At 41.4% G+C, this 22,764-nt stretch overlaps 2 protein-coding genes across 4 annotated transcripts in view; one reads left to right on the plus strand and one right to left on the minus strand.

Moving 5' to 3' along the window:
- Positions 1-7,492, minus strand: part of Zfyve26 (zinc finger FYVE-type containing 26) — a 69,445-nt gene extending 61,953 nt beyond the window's left edge. For both annotated transcript variants that reach the window (XM_021178746.2, XM_021178747.2), the window contains exons 1-4: positions 7,421-7,492; positions 6,667-6,962; positions 4,946-5,024; positions 1,699-1,788 (exon numbers count right to left, since the gene is read on the minus strand). In XM_021178746.2, the coding sequence (XP_021034405.1) occupies positions 1,699-1,788; positions 4,946-5,024; positions 6,667-6,860 (363 nt within the window). In that variant the 5' untranslated portion in view covers positions 6,861-6,962; positions 7,421-7,492. The remainder of the gene's footprint in view (positions 1-1,698; positions 1,789-4,945; positions 5,025-6,666; positions 6,963-7,420) is intronic.
- Positions 7,493-7,809: 317 nt separating this feature from the next.
- Rad51b (RAD51 paralog B) overlaps positions 7,810-22,764 on the plus strand; it is a 512,935-nt gene continuing 497,980 nt past the window's right edge. For both annotated transcript variants that reach the window (XM_029484370.1, XM_029484371.1), the window contains exons 1-4: positions 7,810-7,876; positions 11,864-11,969; positions 13,618-13,731; positions 15,479-15,595. In XM_029484370.1, coding sequence (XP_029340230.1) covers positions 11,886-11,969; positions 13,618-13,731; positions 15,479-15,595 — 315 coding nt within the window. In that variant the 5' untranslated portion in view covers positions 7,810-7,876; positions 11,864-11,885. The remainder of the gene's footprint in view (positions 7,877-11,863; positions 11,970-13,617; positions 13,732-15,478; positions 15,596-22,764) is intronic.

Consider the following 22,764-nt stretch of genomic DNA (forward strand, 5'->3'; position numbering starts at 1 on the left):
GCGGATTTCTGAGTTTGAGGCCAGCCTGGTCTACAGAGTGAGTTCCAGGACAGCCAGGGCTACACAGAGAAACCCTGTCTCGAAAAAAACAAACAAACAAAAAAAATCAAAATAACAACAAAAATAGTTCATGTGTTGGAAACGTAGTCTCCGATTTCATGTGTTAGTGTTTGGAGACTAAGTCTTTGGGAGATAGTGAAGATTAGATGGACTCTAACCACATGGCCCATCCCCACGCTATTCCCAGCCTTACAAGAGATTCCCTGAGTTCGCACACCTGTCCCCTCTCACTTTGTGATGCCCTCTGCCACGTTATGGTGCAGCAAGAAGGCTCTTCCAGATGCTGAGCAGACACAGTGTGTTGTTATTTTTCATAGTGTCCAAACTATGAACTAAAGAAATCTGTTTTACAAATTACCTAGCCTGTGGTATTTAGTTATAGCAACAGACATCAGAGGCTCTTGCTTTTTATTAATATTCTAATCCACACACGTTCAACACAATTAAATGAGTACAATATGGTTTATTAAAAACAATGTTTCATAAGCCAGGCATAGTGGTGCATGCCTTTACACGATACTCAGGAGGCGCTGGCAGGTGCATCTCTGTGACTTCAAAGCTATCCTAGTCTACAAGTCAAGTTCTAGAATAGCCAAAGATACTACACAGAGAATCTCTGTTTTGAAAAAAAAGAAAACCTCTCATATGTGTATTAGCTCTGCCTCCTGAACTAGACTGTTAAAAGCCTGATTCTGTATAGTCTGTTTGTATAGCCAGAGTGAAGGAGAAGGGAAGTGCACTGTTTTCCACATCTATAGATGCTGTGCAGGGATGGCTTTTTTATTAATTGCAAGTCCATGAGCCCTTGAACTCACTCAAGTCAGTTCTCACACAAATCTTACCATGAATATGCCTTACCTGGTATCTGGTCTTAAGAAAACTATGGGCTGGAGTGAGGATCAAGGACAGAGTGATGGCCTAGAATGTGCAAGCCCCCTACATAATGCTAATACAAATTAAAATCAATAGATGAGGTATTAAGTCTTGAGCACTTAAGTAGTAATTGATACATAACTGATATTAACTATTTCTATATCATCTATTTATTGATTGCTAACTTTTTTCTATCTATAATCTATAAATTCAGATAACTACATCTATAGCATTTATTTATTAACTGCTAATTTTTTTCTGGGGTGGGGTGGCAATAGAGACAGATTTTTGCTGCATCGCTCAGGCTGGCCTCAAATTCTTGATTATTGGCATATACAAGCATGCTGACCCAGACACAGAGAACACTTAGTTAGAATCTGCCCCTAGGTTGTTGTAATGATCAGCTATAAAATATCAGTGTATCTGTTATAAAAGACAACTCTGTCAAATATTAGTTCCTTTCCTCCCATGAATTCTCTATCATCTACTGGTCAACAATTCAAATATCTTACAATAAACCTAAGCAATGAGTTCCTAGGGGGAATGCAAAGAACAATTGTTTGTTCCAATTTGTACTGCTGGGCAATCTGCTTTCAGAATTCCAAAATCAGGTAAGTTGATATTCAGACTAAACTACCCTTGGAGGGGCCTGTTTTGCTTTCTCTGAAAACAAAGGGCAGCTAACATTTAAGAGACCTGCTTACCCACTGCCCTCTTGAAGTTGAATTTGTTGAGTGGCTGCAGGTGGCCCTCAGTCTCTCTTACCTTGAGGATGGTCTCTGGAATATCACCTTGGAGGTCTTCTGACAAAAAGAGAAACTCCAGTTTTCTCCGGATAGCTGTAGAAAGTAATTTCTAGAGGAAGAGTAAGCAGTTAGAGGCGAGGCATATGCTTTGCTTAATAAATACAATTCTCTTTAGTTACTCTTATTTCTGATATTTCTCTAAGATAAAGTACTTTTAGCCATTCATTCTCTGGATAAAATTTTAAAAACAGATTTGTTTTTATTTTTAGGTATATGGGTGATTTATATATGTTTGTGCACCATGTGTAAGCTTGGTGTCTGCAGAGGCCAGAAGAGGATGTCAGATCCCTGAGACTGGAGTTACAGATGGTTGTGAACTGCAATATGGGTGCTGGAAATTGAACCATTAGAAGAGCAGCCAGTGCTCTTAACTTCTGAGCCATCTCTCCAGCCTTCCTGGATATGGTTTTAGATTCTTTCCTTTGGAAATAAAGTTGGTTAAACTTGAACTCTCTTTAGATTAATATGCAGGTGCTAGGAAAGGTGGCTCATTTGAAAAAGTGCTTGCCCCACAAGCATGAGGACCTAAGTTTAGACCTCCAGCACCACATTTAAAAAAAAAAGGCTGGGTGTGATAGTGCATACCATTAATTCTAGCTTTTAGTCCCAGCAATTGGGAGGCAGAGGCAGGCAAACATCAGAGAGTTCAAGGCCATTGTGGTGTACATGGTGAGTTCTAGGCCAGGCAGAGCTACATTTTGAGACAAAACTGAACCAAATCAACCAACCAACCAAAACCAAACAAACAAACAAACAAAAAAATCCCAAAACCTGCACTGGGGAAATAGTTTAGCTGCTGAGATATATACGCAGGCCAAAGACCCATATACCTAAAAACAAACACAGCGTAAACACAATATAAAACAAACAACAAGAATGAATTATCTACGCCTGCCTCTGCCTCTGCCTCCCAAGTGCTAGGACTAAAGGTGTGCGCCACCACACCCAGCTTCTCTATCCTTTCTATACCAGTTGTTGGGGAAAAAACAACAACAAAGGGGAGGGAATCTAATGTTTATTTAGCGAGCATGCCTAGCACAGGGGTACCATATTTCATTTCCAAATCAAGAAACCCATGGCATGCATGAAACTATGTGTTTTAAAAATAATCTTAACTGGAAGTGAAATGGTTAAGGTGCATTTTCTAATTATTCCAACATGAAATTTTTTTAAAAAGCAATACATTTTTGATGTAGAAAAAGATTACAAAAAAAAAACCCTATAACAAATAAAAGAATCCCCAACAAAGGAGTATTACTAATGACACTGAAAATCCATTTACTATATCATTTTGAACAGTGGCATAGTGTATTTATTACAGATAGATATGCTTCTGTTTAATAAGCAATCCTGTGAACTAGGGGCGTGAGGGTTATTTCTAGTTTTCCCGCTTTTAGCATCAGCTTATCAGCACACATTGCTGCAGCTAAACCTTTATACACATGCTTATACTTGTAGGCCTAAGCCACAGCAAGATAAAAGAAACAGAAGATAAAAGTGAATAAAGGGATAAAACCAGCATCAATGGTTCAACTAATAATTAAAAGGCAGCTCTTGGCAGGCGCTAGGAGCCTGGAACACTAAGCTGCTGCGAGTTTCTAGAGCATGAAGCCACAACAGGTTCTGTGGCATTCCAAAATGCACCCGGAGACTTGGTCCTTACAAAAGTTTATAATTCTCCGAACAACAAAACTACTCCTGTAACTGTTTAAAGAAGCGGACCCCGGGAGCTTTAAGAACTAGATAATCTGTCTGATATTGGCCAAAACCAGGACCTTTCCCAGGCTAGGCTGGGAAGCCCGGCATGTGAAACTCAGCACCTGATGGTATTGAGCAAGCTTCCCGAGAATAAGCAAGCTGTGAGGCCACCAGTAAGCAAGCAGACCTCTTCCCCAGAGGGGAAAGGTCACTCAGTCAGTGCAAGGGACTTCATGTTTGTAATGGAAGGTCCTCACTCAGTAGCAAAGCCTCGATCTCCCCCTCCCTTTGAGATGCTATGGAATCTCTTCTACTTTACTTCATTTTTGTTCTCTTTCCCCTCTTCAGTTCTGAGTCTTACTTATCCTAGGTTTCATTATTTTACAATTTTGCTTCTCTTACTTGTTACTTCTGCTAGTCTTTCTGTAATTTCTCTTTGCTAGACAACCACCTAAAACTCTGTCTAGAAGATACATTTAGGCTGGGCAGTGGTGGCGCACACCTTTGATCCCGGGGCTCAGGAGGCAGGGGCAGGTGGATCTCTGTGAGTTCAAGGCCAGCCTGGTCTACAGAGTAAGTTTCAGAACAGCCAGGGCTACACAGACAACCCCCGTCTCAAAAACAACAACAACATCACAACAGAAAAGTTACATTTAGAACAAGAACTTTGGTGTTTTTGGACAGTTGTGGGAGGGACAAATGTGCAAAACATAAATATAAAATTAATTCTGGCGTGAAAGCAATGAATACAAGAAAAATTAGGCAAAATGATAAATACTTAAATTTTTTTTTTTTTTTTTTTTTTTGCGACAAGGTTTCTCTGTGTAGCCTTGGCTGTCCTGTAACCTTCTTTGTATACCAGGCTGGCCTTGAAAACATAGAGATCCTCCTGCCTCTGCTTTCTAAGTGCTGGGATTAAAGGTGTATACCACTACCCCCCAGCAAAAATTGAATTTCTTACTTTGAAGTCCATATGGGCTAAAATAATTATGAAATAGAAAGTGGACAGGGGTAGAGGGTGATAAGATCTTGGTTTCATGTCTGGCTTTCCCAGAGTCATTTTTCTTGAGTCAAATGTTCCTTGTTTATACACACATGTATACACACACACACACACACACACACACACACACACACACTCTTTTTTGAGACACAGTCTCATTAAGCTCTCCAGGCAAAGTGATTTTCTTGTTCAGCTTCTTGAGAAGCTGGGACTGCAGGCTTGTACCACCATGCCCCCATCATCTTGGCATAGTCACTGAGCCCCACAAAGTTTGTTTCAAAAGCAGGACTTCTAGAGATATTTAACAAAACAGCATCACTCCAAATGATAATACACCAAGCCACCAGGGCAAATTAATGAGCAAATAATTTCCACAGTCTACACGAAGACAACAACAACTAACCACCAAATAAAGGAAGTGACAGAAAGAAGGAAGATCTCTGAGCTCCTTCTAGTTCTTTTCAGTCCTGGCCTCAGGGAAAAATTTAAATGTAAACCCACGTACCTTTTCTGGGGCCAGCCATTTTTCTAATACGAGAAGCCAGAGCCAGGCTAATCTTTGAGGGTTGATGTCTGGCCCACATCTAAAAAGAAAGAAAGAAAGATTGATTTAGTAAAATACGAGTCTTAGTCCACCCTTTTCCCCTTTGTGGTTCATGCTTTATGGTTCAGTTTTCAGTCAGCCCACTTTAGAGCTGAACAGGTAAGTCCTAGTGAGAAATTCTCAGTTGTAAGTAACAGTTCAACAAAACAGAGCCCCATAACTTCCAGCTTGCATTAATGCCTGCACCTTATCCAGTTGTATCTTAGCTTTGCAGTTGCAGTGCTGCCATGCTGGATGGCTATGCTATAGAAACCCCGGGCTCAGGCTCCTCTGTTTCATCTTCTAGAGTGTCTGGAGCTGCAGACACAGCCTCCCAATACCTGACACTTAGTTTTATTTTTAAGTATATTCCTACAGAGAAAATCACAGTAATGAATGTTATCTGAAACACACACACACACACACACACACACACACACACACACACTGTCCTTCACTGTTTTGAGATAGGGTTTCACATTGTAGTCCAGGCTGGCCCTGAACTCATGACATTACTCCTGCCTCAGTTGAGATGCATGGGTTAAATTACCATACTCAGCTCCTAAGAGTACTTTTGAACACAGAAAATGAATCAAATATAAAAGAATAAAGGGAGTTCATAGTGATTCACTTATAACTATATAGTTATAGGAATTCATAAGCCTTACTTTATGTCGGCAGTTTGGGCGGTAGTACACACCTTAAAGAACTTAATTTAAGATCTAGGATAGAGAACTGTGGTTCTCATGAGGCAAGAAGGGGTCATAGTGCAAACATACAGTAGAGTAGCAAGGAGTGAGAGGACTCATGTGTAGTGTGCAGAACTTCTGTATCTTTATTACAGTGGGCGTATATCAACCCCTGAATGGATAAAACTGCATAGTTTTCTATAGTAATGCACTTTTCCTGGTTTTGCTGCTTTAGCACATACAGCTGGAATGAGTTGTCACAACTGGGGAAGCTGGAAAAAGCTTGTGCCAACTCTATTGTATTTCAGCCTTTTGTGGGTCTATGATTATTTCACAATAAAACATTTTAAGTCAATGCATTTTCACCTCTTTGTCAGAGCAACACCATCATCAGTCTTGTAAGCAAGAGGAATGAACAGGGTTTGTCTTTTGGAGACAACATGCAGTTAAGCCATCTTCTATAGCTAATAAACAAGAAATGATATTCAGGATCCTTATGGTAGTCAGGCCTAAACTCAGCTGCAGAGCGTAATTCATGGCCATTGGAGTACATTAGATATAAAATACATTACACAGATAAAACATCAGAATATTGAAATGTGTTCCCTGTCTGCTAACTTTTTAAGATAGTAGCTGACTGGGGGAGGGGGGCGCATAAAGACTAGAGTATAGAGTATAGCTGGGTGTGGTGGTGCACATCTTTAATTCCAGCACTCGGGAGGCAGAGGCAGGCGGATTTCTGAGGCCAGCCTGGTCTACAAAGTGAGTTCCAGGACAGCCAGGGCAATACAGAGAAATCCTGTCTCAAAAAACCACACACACACACACACACACACACACACACACACAGAGAGAGAGAGAGAGAGAGAGAGAGAGAGAGAGAGAGACTAGAGTACAAATACTTAACTACTATCTTCCTCTCTTAGATCCTGGTAGGAGTGGGGGATCGCTTACCTTAGCAGAACAGGACACTGCACCAGCGCCTGTAGTATGTCCTCCACCTTTTGGGGGATCTCTCCTTGTCCCCGGTGTAGTTGAGGTACACATGCTTGTGCCAACTCCCAATCTCCCCTCCGCAGGCACTCACAGAAAAATTCAAAAAGCTGCTCCTCTGTAGCGGTTTCCTCTTTCCCAAATGGGTAACTCATTTTCCCAGCACAGAGTGCAGGTACATAGAAAATAGAGGCGTTACGCGAAATACATTCTCAATTTTCTCATCCGTGGAGTACCCCCTAGAAACACCACACGAGCTGAGAAGAAACGAAACTTTTGATGAACCACCAGCTACTGGCTCGAAAGGAAACGATAGAACTTACTTTTCTAATGATTGTTTTGGGTTTAATTTGACCTGTTACTATCTCCTTTTGCGAGCTGTCTCTTTCTCTAATGGATGGACCCCATCTCCTACCGCAGACCTCACATATAACAATCTTAATATTTGTGTTAGCCTGGGGCGCAGACACATAAATTTACTTCCGCATTCCCTCCTGAACATTTTGTCAGTCAGATTACAAATCTCTAGGTTTGGTGGATGCCTTGGTAAGGATGAAAACTCCCTTGGTTAGAGCCTTCTGTTAAGACAGAGGCTAAAGATTAGGAGATCAATCTGGGGCTGAACTGTGGAGCTGGGAGGCTGGGGGACAGGGATGCTCCCCCTAGCGGGGTCGTGGACAGCACCCTCGCAATCTTCCCTGCGCCTTACACTCACCTGCTCCGGGAGTCGAGTGCATTTTCCCGTCCAGAGCAGCCATGTTTGATCCCGGTCAGGTGACAAGTCCCATTGCGAAGAGTGGTGGAAGGGGCGGCGATGACGAAAGAGAGCGCCACTCTTATTGGCTCAGGAGAAGCAAGATGCAAATCAAGTGCCCTGTTTGTTTGAGTCACGTGATACCACCTGATTGCTACGGGGACTCTAAGGAAGAGTTAGATCCGCTAGCTACTGGACTGAGGACTCTCCCTGATTATGATTGCTCCTCCTCGAAACACCCTCAGTTACTCGTTTTGGGGGAGCTGGGGCCAGGAATATCTGTGATCCACGCTCCGGACCCACCACTTTTTTTTTTTTTTTTTGATGTCAACATTTTCCGTGCCAACCAGTGATAGACGATAGGTTAGCCACAGGAATTCTGGATCTTCCTGTATCATTATTCAATCTAATTCTATCGTGAGTATATCATATATAATTATATATCCATCGAAAAACTGAGGTCGGTACAAAAGAGTTGCAAACGAAAACAAAGAGTGAGCAAAGGCTTTTCACAAATCATGTAATCAAGTCAGTTCTTAAGTTTATTAGTTTTTCTTAACGCAGCTGTTTTAAATACTAAACCTACTTGACTTCCTTTATTTTTTCAACTAAACTCAGTGGTTTTTTTCAATGTATTTTAGTTTGAGACGCTTTAGTTAGTATTTCCCGGTCATTTTCACCATCTAAGTGTGTTGAACAGTGCAAAGGAAACACAAAACTCTCATCCCAAAACGGGAATAGGGCATATTGCCCACCCTTTTTCCAACCCCTCAGCCCCACAAAAGAACCTTCTCTGGCCCAGGAAATAACTTTAAAATGCGATTCACTGAGGAAAAGAATTTCCAGTCAGGGTTTTCCCTCTTCTACATTTGTCTTGAAAGGTTCCGCCCCTCGATTTAAACAATCACTACAAAGGAAAATTTTAATTCGATTAACCTTCGAGACTGAACTACAATTCCCAAAATACAGCTGGGCTAACCCGAGATTTTCCTGCTTCTGATTGGATAAGTCGCCAGAATACCAACCAACCAGAGCCCCAGATGTTGGTGCTCGCACTTTTCGCGGGTAATTGTGTGAGGGTGGGGGAAACTTTGAAAGTTCCACGCTGCTGACCTGGTACTGGAGTTTTCTGAGGGGGCAGTTGCGGGAAGGAGGGTGTGTTCATTATCTTGTGCTCCCTCTTGGAGCCTGTGGCTGTTGATACCGGGGTCGCGGAAAGTCCTGCGTGTTGAGCACGTACTCTGTAACGGGGCTCGTCCCTGGAACCCGGACGGGGTCCTGGAGCTTCCGACTTCCTTTAGGGAGGCGAGTGATGCTTGTAAGGTGTCCTGTTTTATTAGGATATTTTGCGTCAGGTTTTCTAACTCTTGATACTTCTTCCTCCGCTCTTGGGCAAATTAGGCATCCGGGCAAGTTTAGGTGTTAAGAGCGCGGAATCTGGAGTCAGATTTCTGGATTCGAATGCTGGCTCGATCCCTTGGCTAGTTCGTGTGTTTATTAAAAACATCCGAAGCATTTAAAACTAGTGTCTGGCGCATAATAATGGCCCGATAAATAAATTAATCCCTCAGCCTCCGTAAAATATCTGGGTTTGTTGCTTCACTATTTTTATTGAGCGCCTAACAGAAATTCAGTCTGAGATGCTGTCTCCTCTGTCTCGTATGCGCTCACGCACACACCAGGAAGAAAGGAAAGCATGGAGAAATATGTGTTTGAGTAACCTAACCTAACGTTGTGGATGGTCACGTTAGAAGAATCACATGTCTATAATGAGTGCCTACCTTGAGCGTTATGCACCAGCTCTGGAGTAGAAATTAGAATCACCCTTGTTTTACACATGAGGACAACTTTGCCCGAAAGACAAGAGCTAAGTAAGAGATGCTCTTTTCAAGTTGAAAAAAATATGATTGATCATAAAAGTTTGGAAGTTGTCACATGATGGTCCCATGAAGCATTTTAAGCAATGAAACTAACTTTTAAGGGAACTACTTTTAGTAGGATTGTGACATGCAACCTAATTTTTGTCAGACCAATTCGAGACTTCTCCCTATCTCAGTAGCACGTGTACATAGCAACTACAATACCTGTCACCTAGATGTAGTTACTTGAATATATGTCTCTTCATTCTTCAATTGTAAGTATGCAAAAGGGAGGACATAAACTTAGCATAGCATGTGCTTAATATTGGTGAAAGAAACAAATGAACAGAGAATGTTATATTTGGAAAGTTTATATTATATTTGGGAGAGTAGGGAAATAACTTGAAGCCATAAGCAGAATCGAGGGCAAGTGGTGAGAGTGTTACTGTAAATCAGAGTGGTTATTGCTAAGGTCTTTGTAATTTGGGGTCGTAGGTGTTTTTTATTTTTGTTCTTTGAGGGTCTGAACTTATTCGTTATATGATGTTATTGCCTGGAACTACCTTATCTGAGAAGCAGTAGGCAATAGAGTAGCGTATAAATGTTGGTAAATTTTCTCTTAAGGAAACAAATCCTCCTTACAAGATTCCAACGGAAAGAAATAAAGAGAATGTATTTTGGTTTTGTGTGGAGAGAGGGGAGTAGAAGATGGGGGATGAAGAGAGAGAGAGGAGGGTTATTTAATGTAATTCAGATATTTAAGTGTTAAGTAGACTTGGGCTATATATAGTGTTGGTAGTAGGAATCTTAATTCTTGTGTGTAGTTTTGTTCTTTTGTTTATATAGTTATTGATTATTACTTTATTCCATGGAATAATGAGTTCCTATTATTTCTGGAGGATATTTTGCCATTTCAATGAGACGCACAGCCTCTTCTTTGCAGGCATTATTACAGAGATTACAACAGTTCTAACTCCCTGAAGACAAGTACTTCATGAGTCTCATTAGCTATCTAAGCTATAGGAAGAGCAGAATTTAATTCTACATGGGACAGTAAGCGGCTAGTATAATGAAGAATTTTATTGATAACGTTTGATTGAAATTTGTTCTGACTCTTTAGAAAAAGCAAGGGTGAAATAAGATTTGTGATTCTACAGTAGTAGTGGGTAAGAGGATAGGTCTCAGGACAAGCTGCCTAATGAAACTCTAAATCTGTTATTTATTTATTTTCTGATGACAGTGGGATAACTGACTTTTACACATTAGCCTTCTCATATGTGAAAAAGAACATTTTACTTTTATTATAGTCTGTCAAGAATATTAAATATAAGGTTTTAGAGCATGGTTGATATTTAGCAGATGTCTGTTCATTCTTTTTTTTTTTTTTTTAAACACCCACATACACATTTTATTTTTTATTTATTATTTTTTTTAAAGATTTATTTATTCATTATATGTAAGTACATTGTAGCTGTCTTCAGACACTCCAGAAGAGGGCGCCAGATATCGTTACGGATGGTTGTGAGCCACCATGTGGTTGCTGGGATTTGAACTCTGGACCTTCGGAAGAGCAGTCGGGTGCTCTTACCCACTGAGCCATCTCACCAGCCCCCGTCTGTTCATTCTTGTTCGGTATAGAGTTGCCACTTGGAAATGCATCTTGAAGATTACATAACCAAACAAAATTTGTTAGTAACACTCAGTGTCTTAAGATGTTATAAGTGATGGCTAGTCGTGATAATCAACTTGATACTTGGCACTCAGGAGAAGAGGGAATCTCAGTTGACTATCTGATGATTGTCCCCATCGGATGGGCCTGTGAGCATATCTGTGGGGTTGTTTTCTTGACTGCTAGTTGATGGAAAAGGGCTTGGCTCAGTGTCTGTGGTCCTTCTTGTGAGCCAGAGTGCCTGGTGAGCAAACTGCGGAAGCAAGCAGTAAGCAGTAGTCTTTTGTGGTCTCAGCTTCCATTTCTTTTTTCTTTGTTTGTTTGTTTGTTTGTTTTTGGTTTTTTGAGACAGGGTTTCCTTGTGTAGCCCTGGCTGTCCTGGAACTCACTTTGTAGACCAGGCTGGCCTCGAACTCAGAAATCTGCCTGCCTCTGTCTCCCGAGTGCTGGAATTAAAGGTGTGTGCCACTACGCCCAGCTTCTCAGCTTCCATTTCTGCTTCAAGCTCTTGCCTTCAGCTCCTGCCTTGGTTTTCCTTGACAAAGGAATATAATCTGTAAGCCAAATCAAACTTTTCTTCTCAACTTGCTTTTGGTCAGTGTTTTATCGCAGCGACTAAAGGCAAACTAGACTACTATGTAAATGGGAAGTCCTGTTAAAGTCAAGTAATAGCAAAAGATTACATGGCATGTATTTTTTGAGGTTGCCTGCTTTCTCGGTGTACCTGGTTGTTAAGTGTCTTTCCTACGCCTTTTTTTATTAGCATTTTTTCCATGTTTTGCTTTGCACATAGAGAAATTTGAAGCACTTTATTTTATAGGGTGTTTTGTATAATCTGTCCACCATCATTTTTATTGTTTTCTTATGTTTTTCAAGATTCTTTGGGAGCCCTGGAAACATGAGCAGCAAGAAACTAAGACGAGTGGGTTTACCTCCAGAGTTGTGTGACCGTTTAAGCAGATACCAGATTGTTAACTGTCAGGTAACAGTCATGCACTTTTACTTCGATTTTATGCACAAATTAATTTTAATTATAATTAGTAACTGTTAAACTCGGGTTAGAAAGATTTAGCATTGTAAGGTGGGGCGGGGGTGGGGGGAGGGCGATGCTGGGGACATGATGGCATCAGTAAAGTCCTTGCCATGTCAACATGAGGACTTGAGCTCAGGGCCCGGCTGTGTACACCTGAACTCCCAGCTCCAGGGAAATAGAGACAAAAGAACTTGCCAGGTAGCCAATCTAGCTAAACCGTGACCCCTAAGTTTGCCTCAGTGGTCAGACCACAGAGATCATTTGAAGGAGCTTCCTAATCTTGACTTCTCATCTCTATAGACAGAAAGGAAAAGCTCATTTGTACAGAAGTGAGTTAAACAGTGATGCTTTCCGTATGTGCCTTAGGTTGCATTTCAGCTGGAATTTTATTTATCGAAGTCCAATATTTGTATTTTAGGCCAAGAATGTTCACAACGTAAGGAAGAATACCTCTTCCATCTTTTTGGGGGGTTCCTGAGAAGTTTAATCCACTTAAAAATTATTTTCATCATCACTTGAGAAATATGACTCAACTGAGATTACAGCGTGGCTGTATGAGATTGACAATCAGTGTTATTATCGTGATTTACTAATTCTGCGGTTTGAACCCCAGGCTGAGGTGCTCTGCAGCTGAGTTCTATCCCCTGGCCCGGCAGTATATCTTTAGGTTTGGCTTCATTAATGTATACAACAGAAGTTGTTTTTTTCCCTTTCCTTTTCCTTTCTTTTTTTTTCCCACATGTTACATGTTCCACACGTATAATAATGAAAAACGTCCCTCTTAAGAGGGAAAATAGGACTAAAGCTTTACTTTAGGATTCCTGTCTTTACTAAACAGATTTTTCACAACAAATAATTTTTGGGGGATTGATATTTTTCTTTCTTCTGTTAATACATTTAGTGATCATGTTTATATTTCAGCTGGTTTTAAGAATATGAAGTGTTCTCTCAGTTGTCAAATAATTTTCTTTGAGTTAACTTTTAGCCTAGAAAACAAATACTTTTTTTTTGTTTTGTTTTGATTTTTTGAGACAGGGTTTCTCTGTGTAGCCCTGGCTGTCCTGGAACTCACTCTGTAGACCAGGCTGGCCTCGAACTCAGAGATCCGCCTGCCTCTGCCTCCCAAGTGCTGGAATTAAAGGTGTTGCCCTCACCCCTACCCCACCCCCAGCTTCAAATCCTTTTTGAGCTGTTCTTCCTGGGCATACATTTGGACCTAAACTCAAGTGCAGCATTCATAAGAACTTGGACTGGGGTGCTGTTCGTGATGTTGCTTGGGCATCTTCCCAGATACTGATGCATGCCATCTGGACTGTGTCATAGAGTAGAAAAAAGACCGTGCCTCACATGTCTGAGTTAAGGAACACGGAAGCGTGAGGAAGCTCAGTGGTAGGATGTAAAAGAGGCATACATATATCTGCAATAAACAAGTTTAACTTCGTCCTAGAGACAAACTGTGACAGCCGCAAGTTTCTGTTTTATATTTGCTTTGCTTTTAAATTTAAAAAGCCCATGATGAACATTTCTTTTTAATTATTATATCTTTGCTACACATGCATGTTAAACTATTTTTCTTTACTTTTTTTTTTCCTTTTAGCACTTTTTAAGTCTCTCCCCACTAGAACTTATGAAAGTGACTGGCCTGAGTTACAGAGGTGTCCACGAGCTTCTGCATACAGTAAGCAAGGCCTGTGCCCCGCAGATGCAAACGGTTCGTGTAACTTAACAATAAGGGGTGTTATTTACTTTGGGGGATCAGAATAGCTTCCTCGTGAGAGCAATGCTTTAGCTAAAATGTGAAGGATGAATAGGGAAGACAGGCAAACACGTTGGGGATAGGTAGAGGTGGGGCAGGGGAGTGTCTGCCATTGGGGTGGCAAATGCAAAGGTTCTGTGAGAAGGGTGCTTGTTCATCGAATAGCTTAGGCTATGCCAGTGGAACACAGTGAAGAAGAGAGTCACAGAGAAACAGCCAATGAGAGAAGCTGGAGGCAGCATCTATGAGCACTCAGTTTTCATCTCCATTTCTGGCACTTCCTGTGCTACCATTATTATCCTTTGGAATGGTTGGAAGAGCTTCCTAACATGTGCCCTATTTTCCAGTATTATCCATCTTCAAGCTATTCTTCTAAGCCAGTGGTTCTCAACCTGCCTAAGGCTGCAACCCTTGAATACAGTTTCTCATGTTGTGGTGATTCCCCAATTAGCTTCATTGCTACGCCATAACTGTAGTTTTGCTACTGTTGGAATCATAATGTAAATATCTGTGTTTTCTGGTGGTCTTTTGGGGTTGTTCTCAACACAGGTTGAGAACTGCTATTCTAAGCCAACCTTTGTATCTTCTCAAAATAATAATTTGTAGTGTTGGGAAGATGACTCAGCAGTTAAGGGCACTGGCTGCTCTTCCAGAGGACTCAGGTTCAATTCCTGACACCAAAATGGTGGCTCACACGATACCTACAGCCCCAGGGGATCCAATGCCTTCTTCTGGCCTCTTCAGTCAGCAGGCATGCTTGTGGTACACAGACATCCATGAAGACATGACACCCGTACACATAAAACAAAATTGTGCTAATTTGTTGTATTGAACACAAATGGGTGCATCTGAAGGAGAGAAAGTTGTTGCCCCACAGTCTGGCTCAGACACAGCTGCACCCTCTGCAGAGTCTCTTGGGGAGCGTCCCTTCCTAGCCTCTTCCAGTTGCTGAAGAAGGTTGGAATTCCCTGGCTTGTGACCATTCCCCCTCTCTGCTCCATCTTCCTATCACATTTACCTCCAGTGAAGTTGCCTTTGCCTCTGTCTTAGATGAATACTTTTGTTAGCATTTGTGATGCACACAAATAATCCAGGATTATCTCCTCATCCCAAGGTCTTTAAGTCACATCTGCAGACCCCTTCTTCACACGGGCTCCAGGGATTTGGTGTGGATATCTTTTAGGGGCCATTTCTCACCTCTCTTCAGCCTCTTTCAAGTTGTGCTTCACAAATCACCCTAAGTTTAAAATGGTCACATGATCATGTTTCCTCTGTCCTAGAGCTCCTGGCCACCCTGCTGTCATGGTCTGCCTTTCAGCCATCCTGAGTGAACTGAGTTTAATTATTCATTGTTTGCAGTTTCCCTTACCTTCACTGCTTTCCCGCTTCTTGCTCTTTCTGTGCACACCCTTGCCTCTGTGGCAGGAATGTCTACCTTCCTTTTGCTTATCTAACAGTGGATTCAGAGTTTTGCACAGACATCTGGCTCTTCAGTGAAGCCCTCTAGACAAGCAGAGCTGGGTCAGGTATAGTCTGTAAATCTCCATCTCTTGTTAGCATTGTAGCTGTCCAGTGTTCTAATCCCTTAGTCACTGCTCAAATAAATAACAGAGGAAGGAAGGAGCTGGCTTGTGGTTACAGATTTGGTTTGTGGTTCTGATTGATTAGTAGCTGAAAGATGCGTGATGCTTTTCTCACACAGGCTTATGAGTTAAAGACACAAAGGTCTGCACATCTCTCACCAGCATTCCTGTCTACTACCCTGTGCGCCTTGGATGAAGCATTGCACGGTGGTGTGCCTTGTGGATCTCTCACAGAGGTAAAGGAAACCCATACCTTTTTCTATAAGTAGCAGATCCAGGAGGAATGTTTAATTTAAAAAAAAAAAAAAAAGGGCTGGTGAGATGGCTCAGCAGGTAAGAGCACAGACTGCTCTTCCCAAGGTCCTGAGTTCAAATCCCAGCAACCACATGGTGGCTCACAACCATCCGTAAAGAGATCTGATGCCCTCTTCTGGAGTGTCTGAAGACAGCTACAGCATACTTACATATAATAAATAAATAAATCTTAAAAAAAAAAGCATAAATAATCTCATGAAAACAACTGTGAATTAAGTCCAGGTACTTTGCTGGCATAGTCCTGCCAGGATCACTGTAGTTGCTTTATAAATGGAGGTATTAAATATATCCTTGCTGGCTAACTAGATGTGTCTGGGCTTTTGTTTCTTTGAATTGCTTTAGAGAGTGATATGTATTGGGTCTGGGGAGGTGGCTGAGTTGGCAGAGCCCATATGCTTGCCCCATAGTCATGAAGCGCTGAGTCTGGGTCTCCAGCACCCATCACAGTCATGAGGAGCTGAGTCTGGGTCTTCAGCACCCATATAGAAGCCAGGTGCAGTGGCGTATGTCTGTAATACCAGTGTGGCCGAAAGGACCTGAGCCTGGCTCAGAGCATAAGGTCACAGGAGTAGAGAATAGCATTAAGTGTTGATCTCAGCCCCCTACCCCCCACTCACACATGCACACACATGCATGAATACACACACATGCTTACACCACATGCAATGGTGAATATTATGAAAGAGTATTAGGAAACAATTGAGTGAATTAAAGAAAGGATCTCAACTTTGTAGATTTCTAGTGTGAATCAATCCTGATAATATATGAGCAAGTAATATATTAAACTATATCGAGTTAGTTTTGTTCCCTACTATTGATAGCATTTGATTCTAGGAAGCGATAACTTACTGTGTTATCTTATGTAGTTGTACAGTGAGCTATCCTCAAGCTAAGCGGCTTAAAGCAACAATAAACACTGACTTCTTCTCAGCGTCTTCTGGAGTGTCTGAGCTTAGTCATGTTGGCAATGCCTGCAGTCAGCCACAGCGTAAGAAACCCAGAGAAGCAAACTCCTAGGAGGCTTACTCTCGCAGCTGGCAGGCTGCTGCTGTTTTATGGTGTTTTTCCCTAAGTGGGGTCTTCAGTCTGCCTGTATCTTATCATGATGTTCCTGTTCGCTTCTGTCAGTGGACGTGGTGATGTCCTTGGCGATCACACCACTGCTAATGACAGGTTCTCTTCATTGTAAGTGAGCCCCGCCAAGCTCACTGTCAGGGAAGGGAAAATTAGGCTGTGTCTTTTTTTTTTTTTATTAGGTATTTTCCTCAATTACATTTCCAATGCTATCCAAAAAGTCCCCAATACACTCCCCCCCCCCAGTCCCCCACCCACCCACCCCCACCCCTTGGCCCTGGCATTCCCCTGTACTGGGGCATATAAAGTTGGCAAGTCCAATGGGCCTCTCTTTCCAGTGATGGCCGACTAGGCCATCTTTTGATACAAATGCAGCTAGAGTCAAGAGCTCTGGGGTACTGGTTAGTTCATAATAATGTTCCACCTATGGGGTTGCAGTTCCCTTTAGCTCCTTGGGTACTTTCTCTAGCTCCTCCATTGGGGACCCTGTGATCCATCCAATAGCTGACTGTGAGCATCCACTTCTGTGTTTGCTAGGCCCCAGCATTGTCTCACAAGAGACAGCTATATCTGGGTCCTTTCAGCAAAATCTTGCTAGTGTATGCAATGGTGTCAGCGTTTGGAAGCTGATTATGGGAAGGATCCTTGGATATGGCAGTCTTTAGATGGTCCATCCTTTCTTCACTGCTCCAAACTTTATCTCTGTAACTCTTTCCATGGGTGTTTTGTTCCCAATTCCAAGAAGGGGCACAGTGTTCACACTTTGGTCTTCATTCTTCTTGAGTTTCACGCATTTAACAAATTGTATCTTATATCTTGGGTATCCTAAGTTTATGGGCTAATATCCACTTATCAGTGAGTACATATTGTGTGAGTTCCTTTGTGAATATGTTACCTCACTCAGGATGATGCCCTCCAGATCCATCCATTTGCCTAGGAATTTCATAAATTCATTCCTTTTAATAGCTGAGTAGTACTCCATTGTGTAAATGTACCACATTTTCTGTATCCATTCCTCTGTTGAGGAACATCTGGGTTCTTTCCAGCTTCTGGCTATTATAAATAAGGCTGCTATGAACATAGTGGAGCATGTGTCCTTCTTACCGGTTGGGACATCTTCTGGATATATGCCCAGGAGAGGTATTGCTGGATCCTCTGGTAGTATTATGTCCAATTTTCTGAGGAACCGCCAGACTGATTTCCAGAGTGGTTGTACCAGCTTGCAATCCCACCAACAATGGAGGAGTGTTCCTCTTTCTCCACATCCTCGCCAGCATCTGCTGTCACCTGAATTTTTGATCTTAGCCATTCTGACTGGTGTGAGGTGGAATCTCAGGGTTGTTTTGATTTGCATTTCCCTGATGATTAAGGATGTTGAACATTTTTTCAGGTGCTTCTCTGCCATTCGGTATTCCTCAGGTAAGAATTCTTTGTTCAGTTCTGAGCCCCATTTTTTAACGGGGTTATTTGATTTTCTGGAGTTCACCTTCTTGAGTTCTTTATATATATTGGATATTAGTCCCCTATCTGATTTAGGATAGGTAAAGATCCTTTCCCAATCTGTTGGTGGTCTTTTTGTCTTATTGACGGTGTGTCTTTTGAATGATGTTTCAAGAGCACTGTGGCTCTTTACTTTGAAAGCTGCATTGGTGTGTATTGGTGTGTATGGGAGCCTGTAAGAATTTCTTTTTTTTTTTGGTTTTTTCGAGACAGGGTTTCTCTGTATAGCTCCGGCTGTCCTGGAACTCACTTTGTAGACCAGGCTGGCCTCGAACTCAGAAATTCGCCTGCCTCTGCCTCCCAAGTGCTGGGATTAAAGGCGTGTGCCACCACGCCTGGCTTCCTGTAAGAATTTCTTGCCAGAAAAGTTTGGAAGCAAAGTTCTAAGAGCAGACATGTTGTATGTTAGTGAGTGTGAGTGTGTGTGTGTGTGTGTGTGTGTGTGTGTGTGTGCACATGGGTCATGAGGTTCTGGGTATCAAACCCATAATTCTGATTCACTGAGCTATATTCCCAGCAGTTTCTTATAGTTCTCATAATCATAATTTAAATGATTTTTTCTTAAAGATAGGAATCCTGTTTTAGGGAATATTTTATTTCTTATATTCCTAGAGAGATTTAAAGACTGCTATGTCTAGTAGATGCCTATTAAATAAATAGTCGAAGAATAGATAAGCTAATTGAAGGGCTGTTGTTGTCATGCATTGCCACCAGATGGTGCCAGAATTAAATTTTTCTACAATCATTTTTGAGATGAGGCTGGATCAGGTCAATTAAGGATTGTAATATTGATGGAGTTATAAATTTACTTGCACAGAAAAAAAATTAATCTAAAGAAGGGTAGCCAATGCATGTATTTTATCTTTTGAGTTTTATGGTGATTTCCCCCCTCCCTGCCCACACCTTGTCATTTTGCTAATTCTGTTTGAATTCAAATGGAGGCTAGAAACCTTTTGAGGGTTTGTTATGATCCACCTGACTGGCTTATCATGCTAACTAGTAATAAATTCTTTATGTTCTGCCCTCGCTTAGGTCATTTCTAGAATCTTTTGAGGGCTTTCATTTGCATACAGGGGATACCTTAGCTTAGCTGCAGCCTGAATGTTTACCATTCTTTGAGTTTCCTTCTACTTTATGGTTACATAAGAGGCACACTGTTCTTGTTTTGCTTATTCTTGAACTTTAAAAATCATATATTTGTGATTCAGCCGTATCTCATGTCTTCTTTATGAATTGCTTTTCTGACTTCATGTTATTTCTAAGATTTTTTTCTCATGTTATTTCAGGTTGCAAGAACAAATCTTTATTGCTGTATTATATTTCATTTTGAAAATATGTCACAGTTTACTCTTTTTGTTATTAGTGGACATTTGGGTTGTTTTTCACTTGCTACTAATATGAGTAAGTCCTGTGGATATTTTTGAACATAGCTGCTGGAGATAGCATAGGGAAGTTTTTCTCTGGGGCAGGAATTAGAGAACTACCTCCCAGCAGTTAAATTGTGTTCACTGCCTATTTGCGTAAATTAAGTTTTATGGCCAATCTCATTTGTTTACATTTTGTGTGTGGTTGTCTTGTGATACAAGGGCAGAGTTTAATTATCTGTGACAGAGACCATATGATATGCAAAGCCTGAAGAATTTTCTGGGTGGCTGCTGCTTGCAGCATCTGCCCTGGAGTGGCTTGGTGGTTGTAGGTTATGCACGGGGGTAACCTCACACAGCCAGGACCGATTGTCCTCCAGAGTGCTGGGCTGGCTTCTACTCCCACTAACCGTGCACAGAAATTCTTCCTGGCTCACATCTTCTTACCTTGGTATAATCAGACTTTGGATCCATCCTTAGGATCTTAATTTTATTTTTTCTGAGCACTGAGGATCTTTTAGAGATCATATGGATACCTCAAAAACAGCTTTATTTAGGCATAATTTAAATAATCTAGAATTCAAGCATTGTAAGGAAATGTGACTTACATAGGCTTGTAGCTGTGCAGTCACCAATGCAGTCACACTGTAGTTACAAAGTCTTCGCTGTTCCACTTACAGTGAATCCTCACTCCCATCCTAAGCCCAGGCAACAGATCCATTTTCGTTCCCTATAAATTTGCTTCTTGTAAGCACGTCACCTAAATGAACTTAAGCAATCCATAGTCATTTCTGTTTCGTTCCATTCACGTGGCATTTTTAAGGTCACTAAAGGTTTAAGCGCATATTAGGAATTGCAAGAGCCTTATATGCTCCTAACTGCTGAGCTATCTTTCCAGTCCAGGTTTGGGAAGTTTTTAATGTTATTTACATTTGCAGAGTATAATAGTTTGTATTTAATATTTATTCATATACATTTAATATTAATTTATGTGAATTGGTTTAAAATTATCAAAATAGTATGCTTAAGAAATTCTATTGATGAACATTTAATGAATCTTTTAGGAGCTTTTTTTTTCCTTAAATGTTTTTAAAGTTTTATGTTTCTTAATTTTGTGTATCGTTACCATCATTAAAGACATCATTTAACAAATCACTCCAAAGCTTAATGGCTAAAACCATATTTATTTTCTCATACAGATTCTTTGGGTCAAGAATTTGAGAGCAGCTTAGTTGAATGTTTCTGGTTCAGATCTGCTATGAGATTACAGTTAGAGTATTGGCCTAGGCTGACATTGTCTGAACTGCTGCCTTCGAGGTGGCTCACTTACATGGCTGGGGAGTTCTTTGCCATGTGAACCTCTCCAAAGGAGTATTAGAGTGCCTTCATGCTATGACAGCTAACCTCTCATATGTGTGTGTGTGTGTGTGTGTGTGTGTGTGTGTGTGTGTGTGTGAACCAAGGGAAAAAGGTAGGAATGGCAGTTTAGAAGTTATATGCCAGCATTTCTTATATATTCTGTTAGACATACAGACAAATCTGATATGTGGAGGGGACCACAAAAGGCACAAATACAAAGGGTGAGGATCACTGGGTCCATCTGAAAGACTGGCTGTCTACTAGTGTGCATACAAATGTCTATATGCATTTATATGTGCATATAATAAAAAACTCCTTAACTTATTAAGGTACTAGGTCTCTGTTCTCAGAGACATTATATCTGGCAAAATTTCTAAAGTGGCTTCCTGTGGTGATTTGAATAAGAGTGGCCCCAATAGGCTCATATAGTTGAATGCTCAGCCATCAGGGAGTGACCCCGTTTGAGGATTAGAAGGATTAGAAGGTATGGCCATGGTGGAGTAGGCGTGGCCTTGTTGGAAGAAATGTGTTACTGGAGTGGGCTTTGAGGTTTCAAAAGCCTATGCCAGGTCCAGTGTGTCTTGGCTCTCAGATCAGGATGTAGCTCTGAGATACTTCTCCAGCAGTATGCTTGGATGCTGCCGTGCTCCCTGCCATGATGATAATAAACTAAGCCTCTGAAACTGTAAGCCAGCCCTCAATTAAACCCTTTCTTTTCTAAGAGTTGCTTTGGTCATGGTGTCTCTTCAGAGCAATAAAGCAGTGACTAAGGCACTTCCCAATGACATTGTATTCTCAGCCCTGGTATTTGTGAGTACAGTGAGATGCCATGGCTGTGATTAAGGCATGCCATCGCCATGATTAAGGTATGTCATACGGCTCAGTGGCTTTCACAGGAAAGCCCCGAGATCTCATCCTGTGACCTCCCCAAAGCAGTGATCGTTGTTCTCCCACTGATACGAGGAAGACAGATTCAAAGCATGGGGGATACTGACGGTGTTCCTGGCTTGGAGATGAAGTGGGTATATAACCAAGAACGCATGCAGCCACCAGGAACAATAAGCACGTTCCAAGCTCTCAGATGAACACGAGAAAGAAACCTCAGACCTAGAGCAGAAGCACAGATTTTGCCAACGACCTGGTTGGGCCTGGGAGTTGATGCTCAGTTTTCCAGACTGGAGCCCAGTACAGTTGAGAACCTTGATTTTAGCCTTATGAGATCCTATGCAGAGAGTTCTGTTCAGCCCATCAGGAATCAGACCTCTAAGATAATGAATGAGTCTTCCTTCAGGCATCTGAATCTGTGGTGATTGTTTACAGCAGTAGACAAGTAATAGAGGTGTGGAGTACCATGGTATAACACAATCTTGTTTCTCATTCAGAGGTCTGGAAGTGATGGAGGGAGTAAATATAAACCTGGGAACACTCTTGTGTCATTTTTATAGTTGCTCTTCCCTAGCTTTACCTTTTAATCTCAGAATGTGTTTATCATCCATTTTAACTTCTGTGAACTCACTGAATCTGGGCACGGTTATTTACATCATCAGTTACAGCACTGAGGTAGGAAGTAGATAGAGTCAAAGCAGTGCTCGCGCAGAGCCTCAGCAGCAGCAGTCCTGGGAACCAAGGCCTTTGTCGGATTGCCTTACAGAACCAGGAGTTTTTACTTGTGGAATATATAAACAAGTAATTCTAAATCTATTATAATTGAAAAGGAACAGTGAGGATAAGGTTGAAGCCAAACTTTAGAAGTTTGTATTATGTCAATGATTATCAACTATTATTTTTTCATT

The sequence above is a fragment of the Mus caroli genome, chromosome 12 (genome assembly GCF_900094665.2).
Source record: "Mus caroli chromosome 12, CAROLI_EIJ_v1.1, whole genome shotgun sequence".
In the NCBI taxonomy this organism is placed as follows: domain Eukaryota; kingdom Metazoa; phylum Chordata; class Mammalia; order Rodentia; family Muridae; genus Mus; species Mus caroli.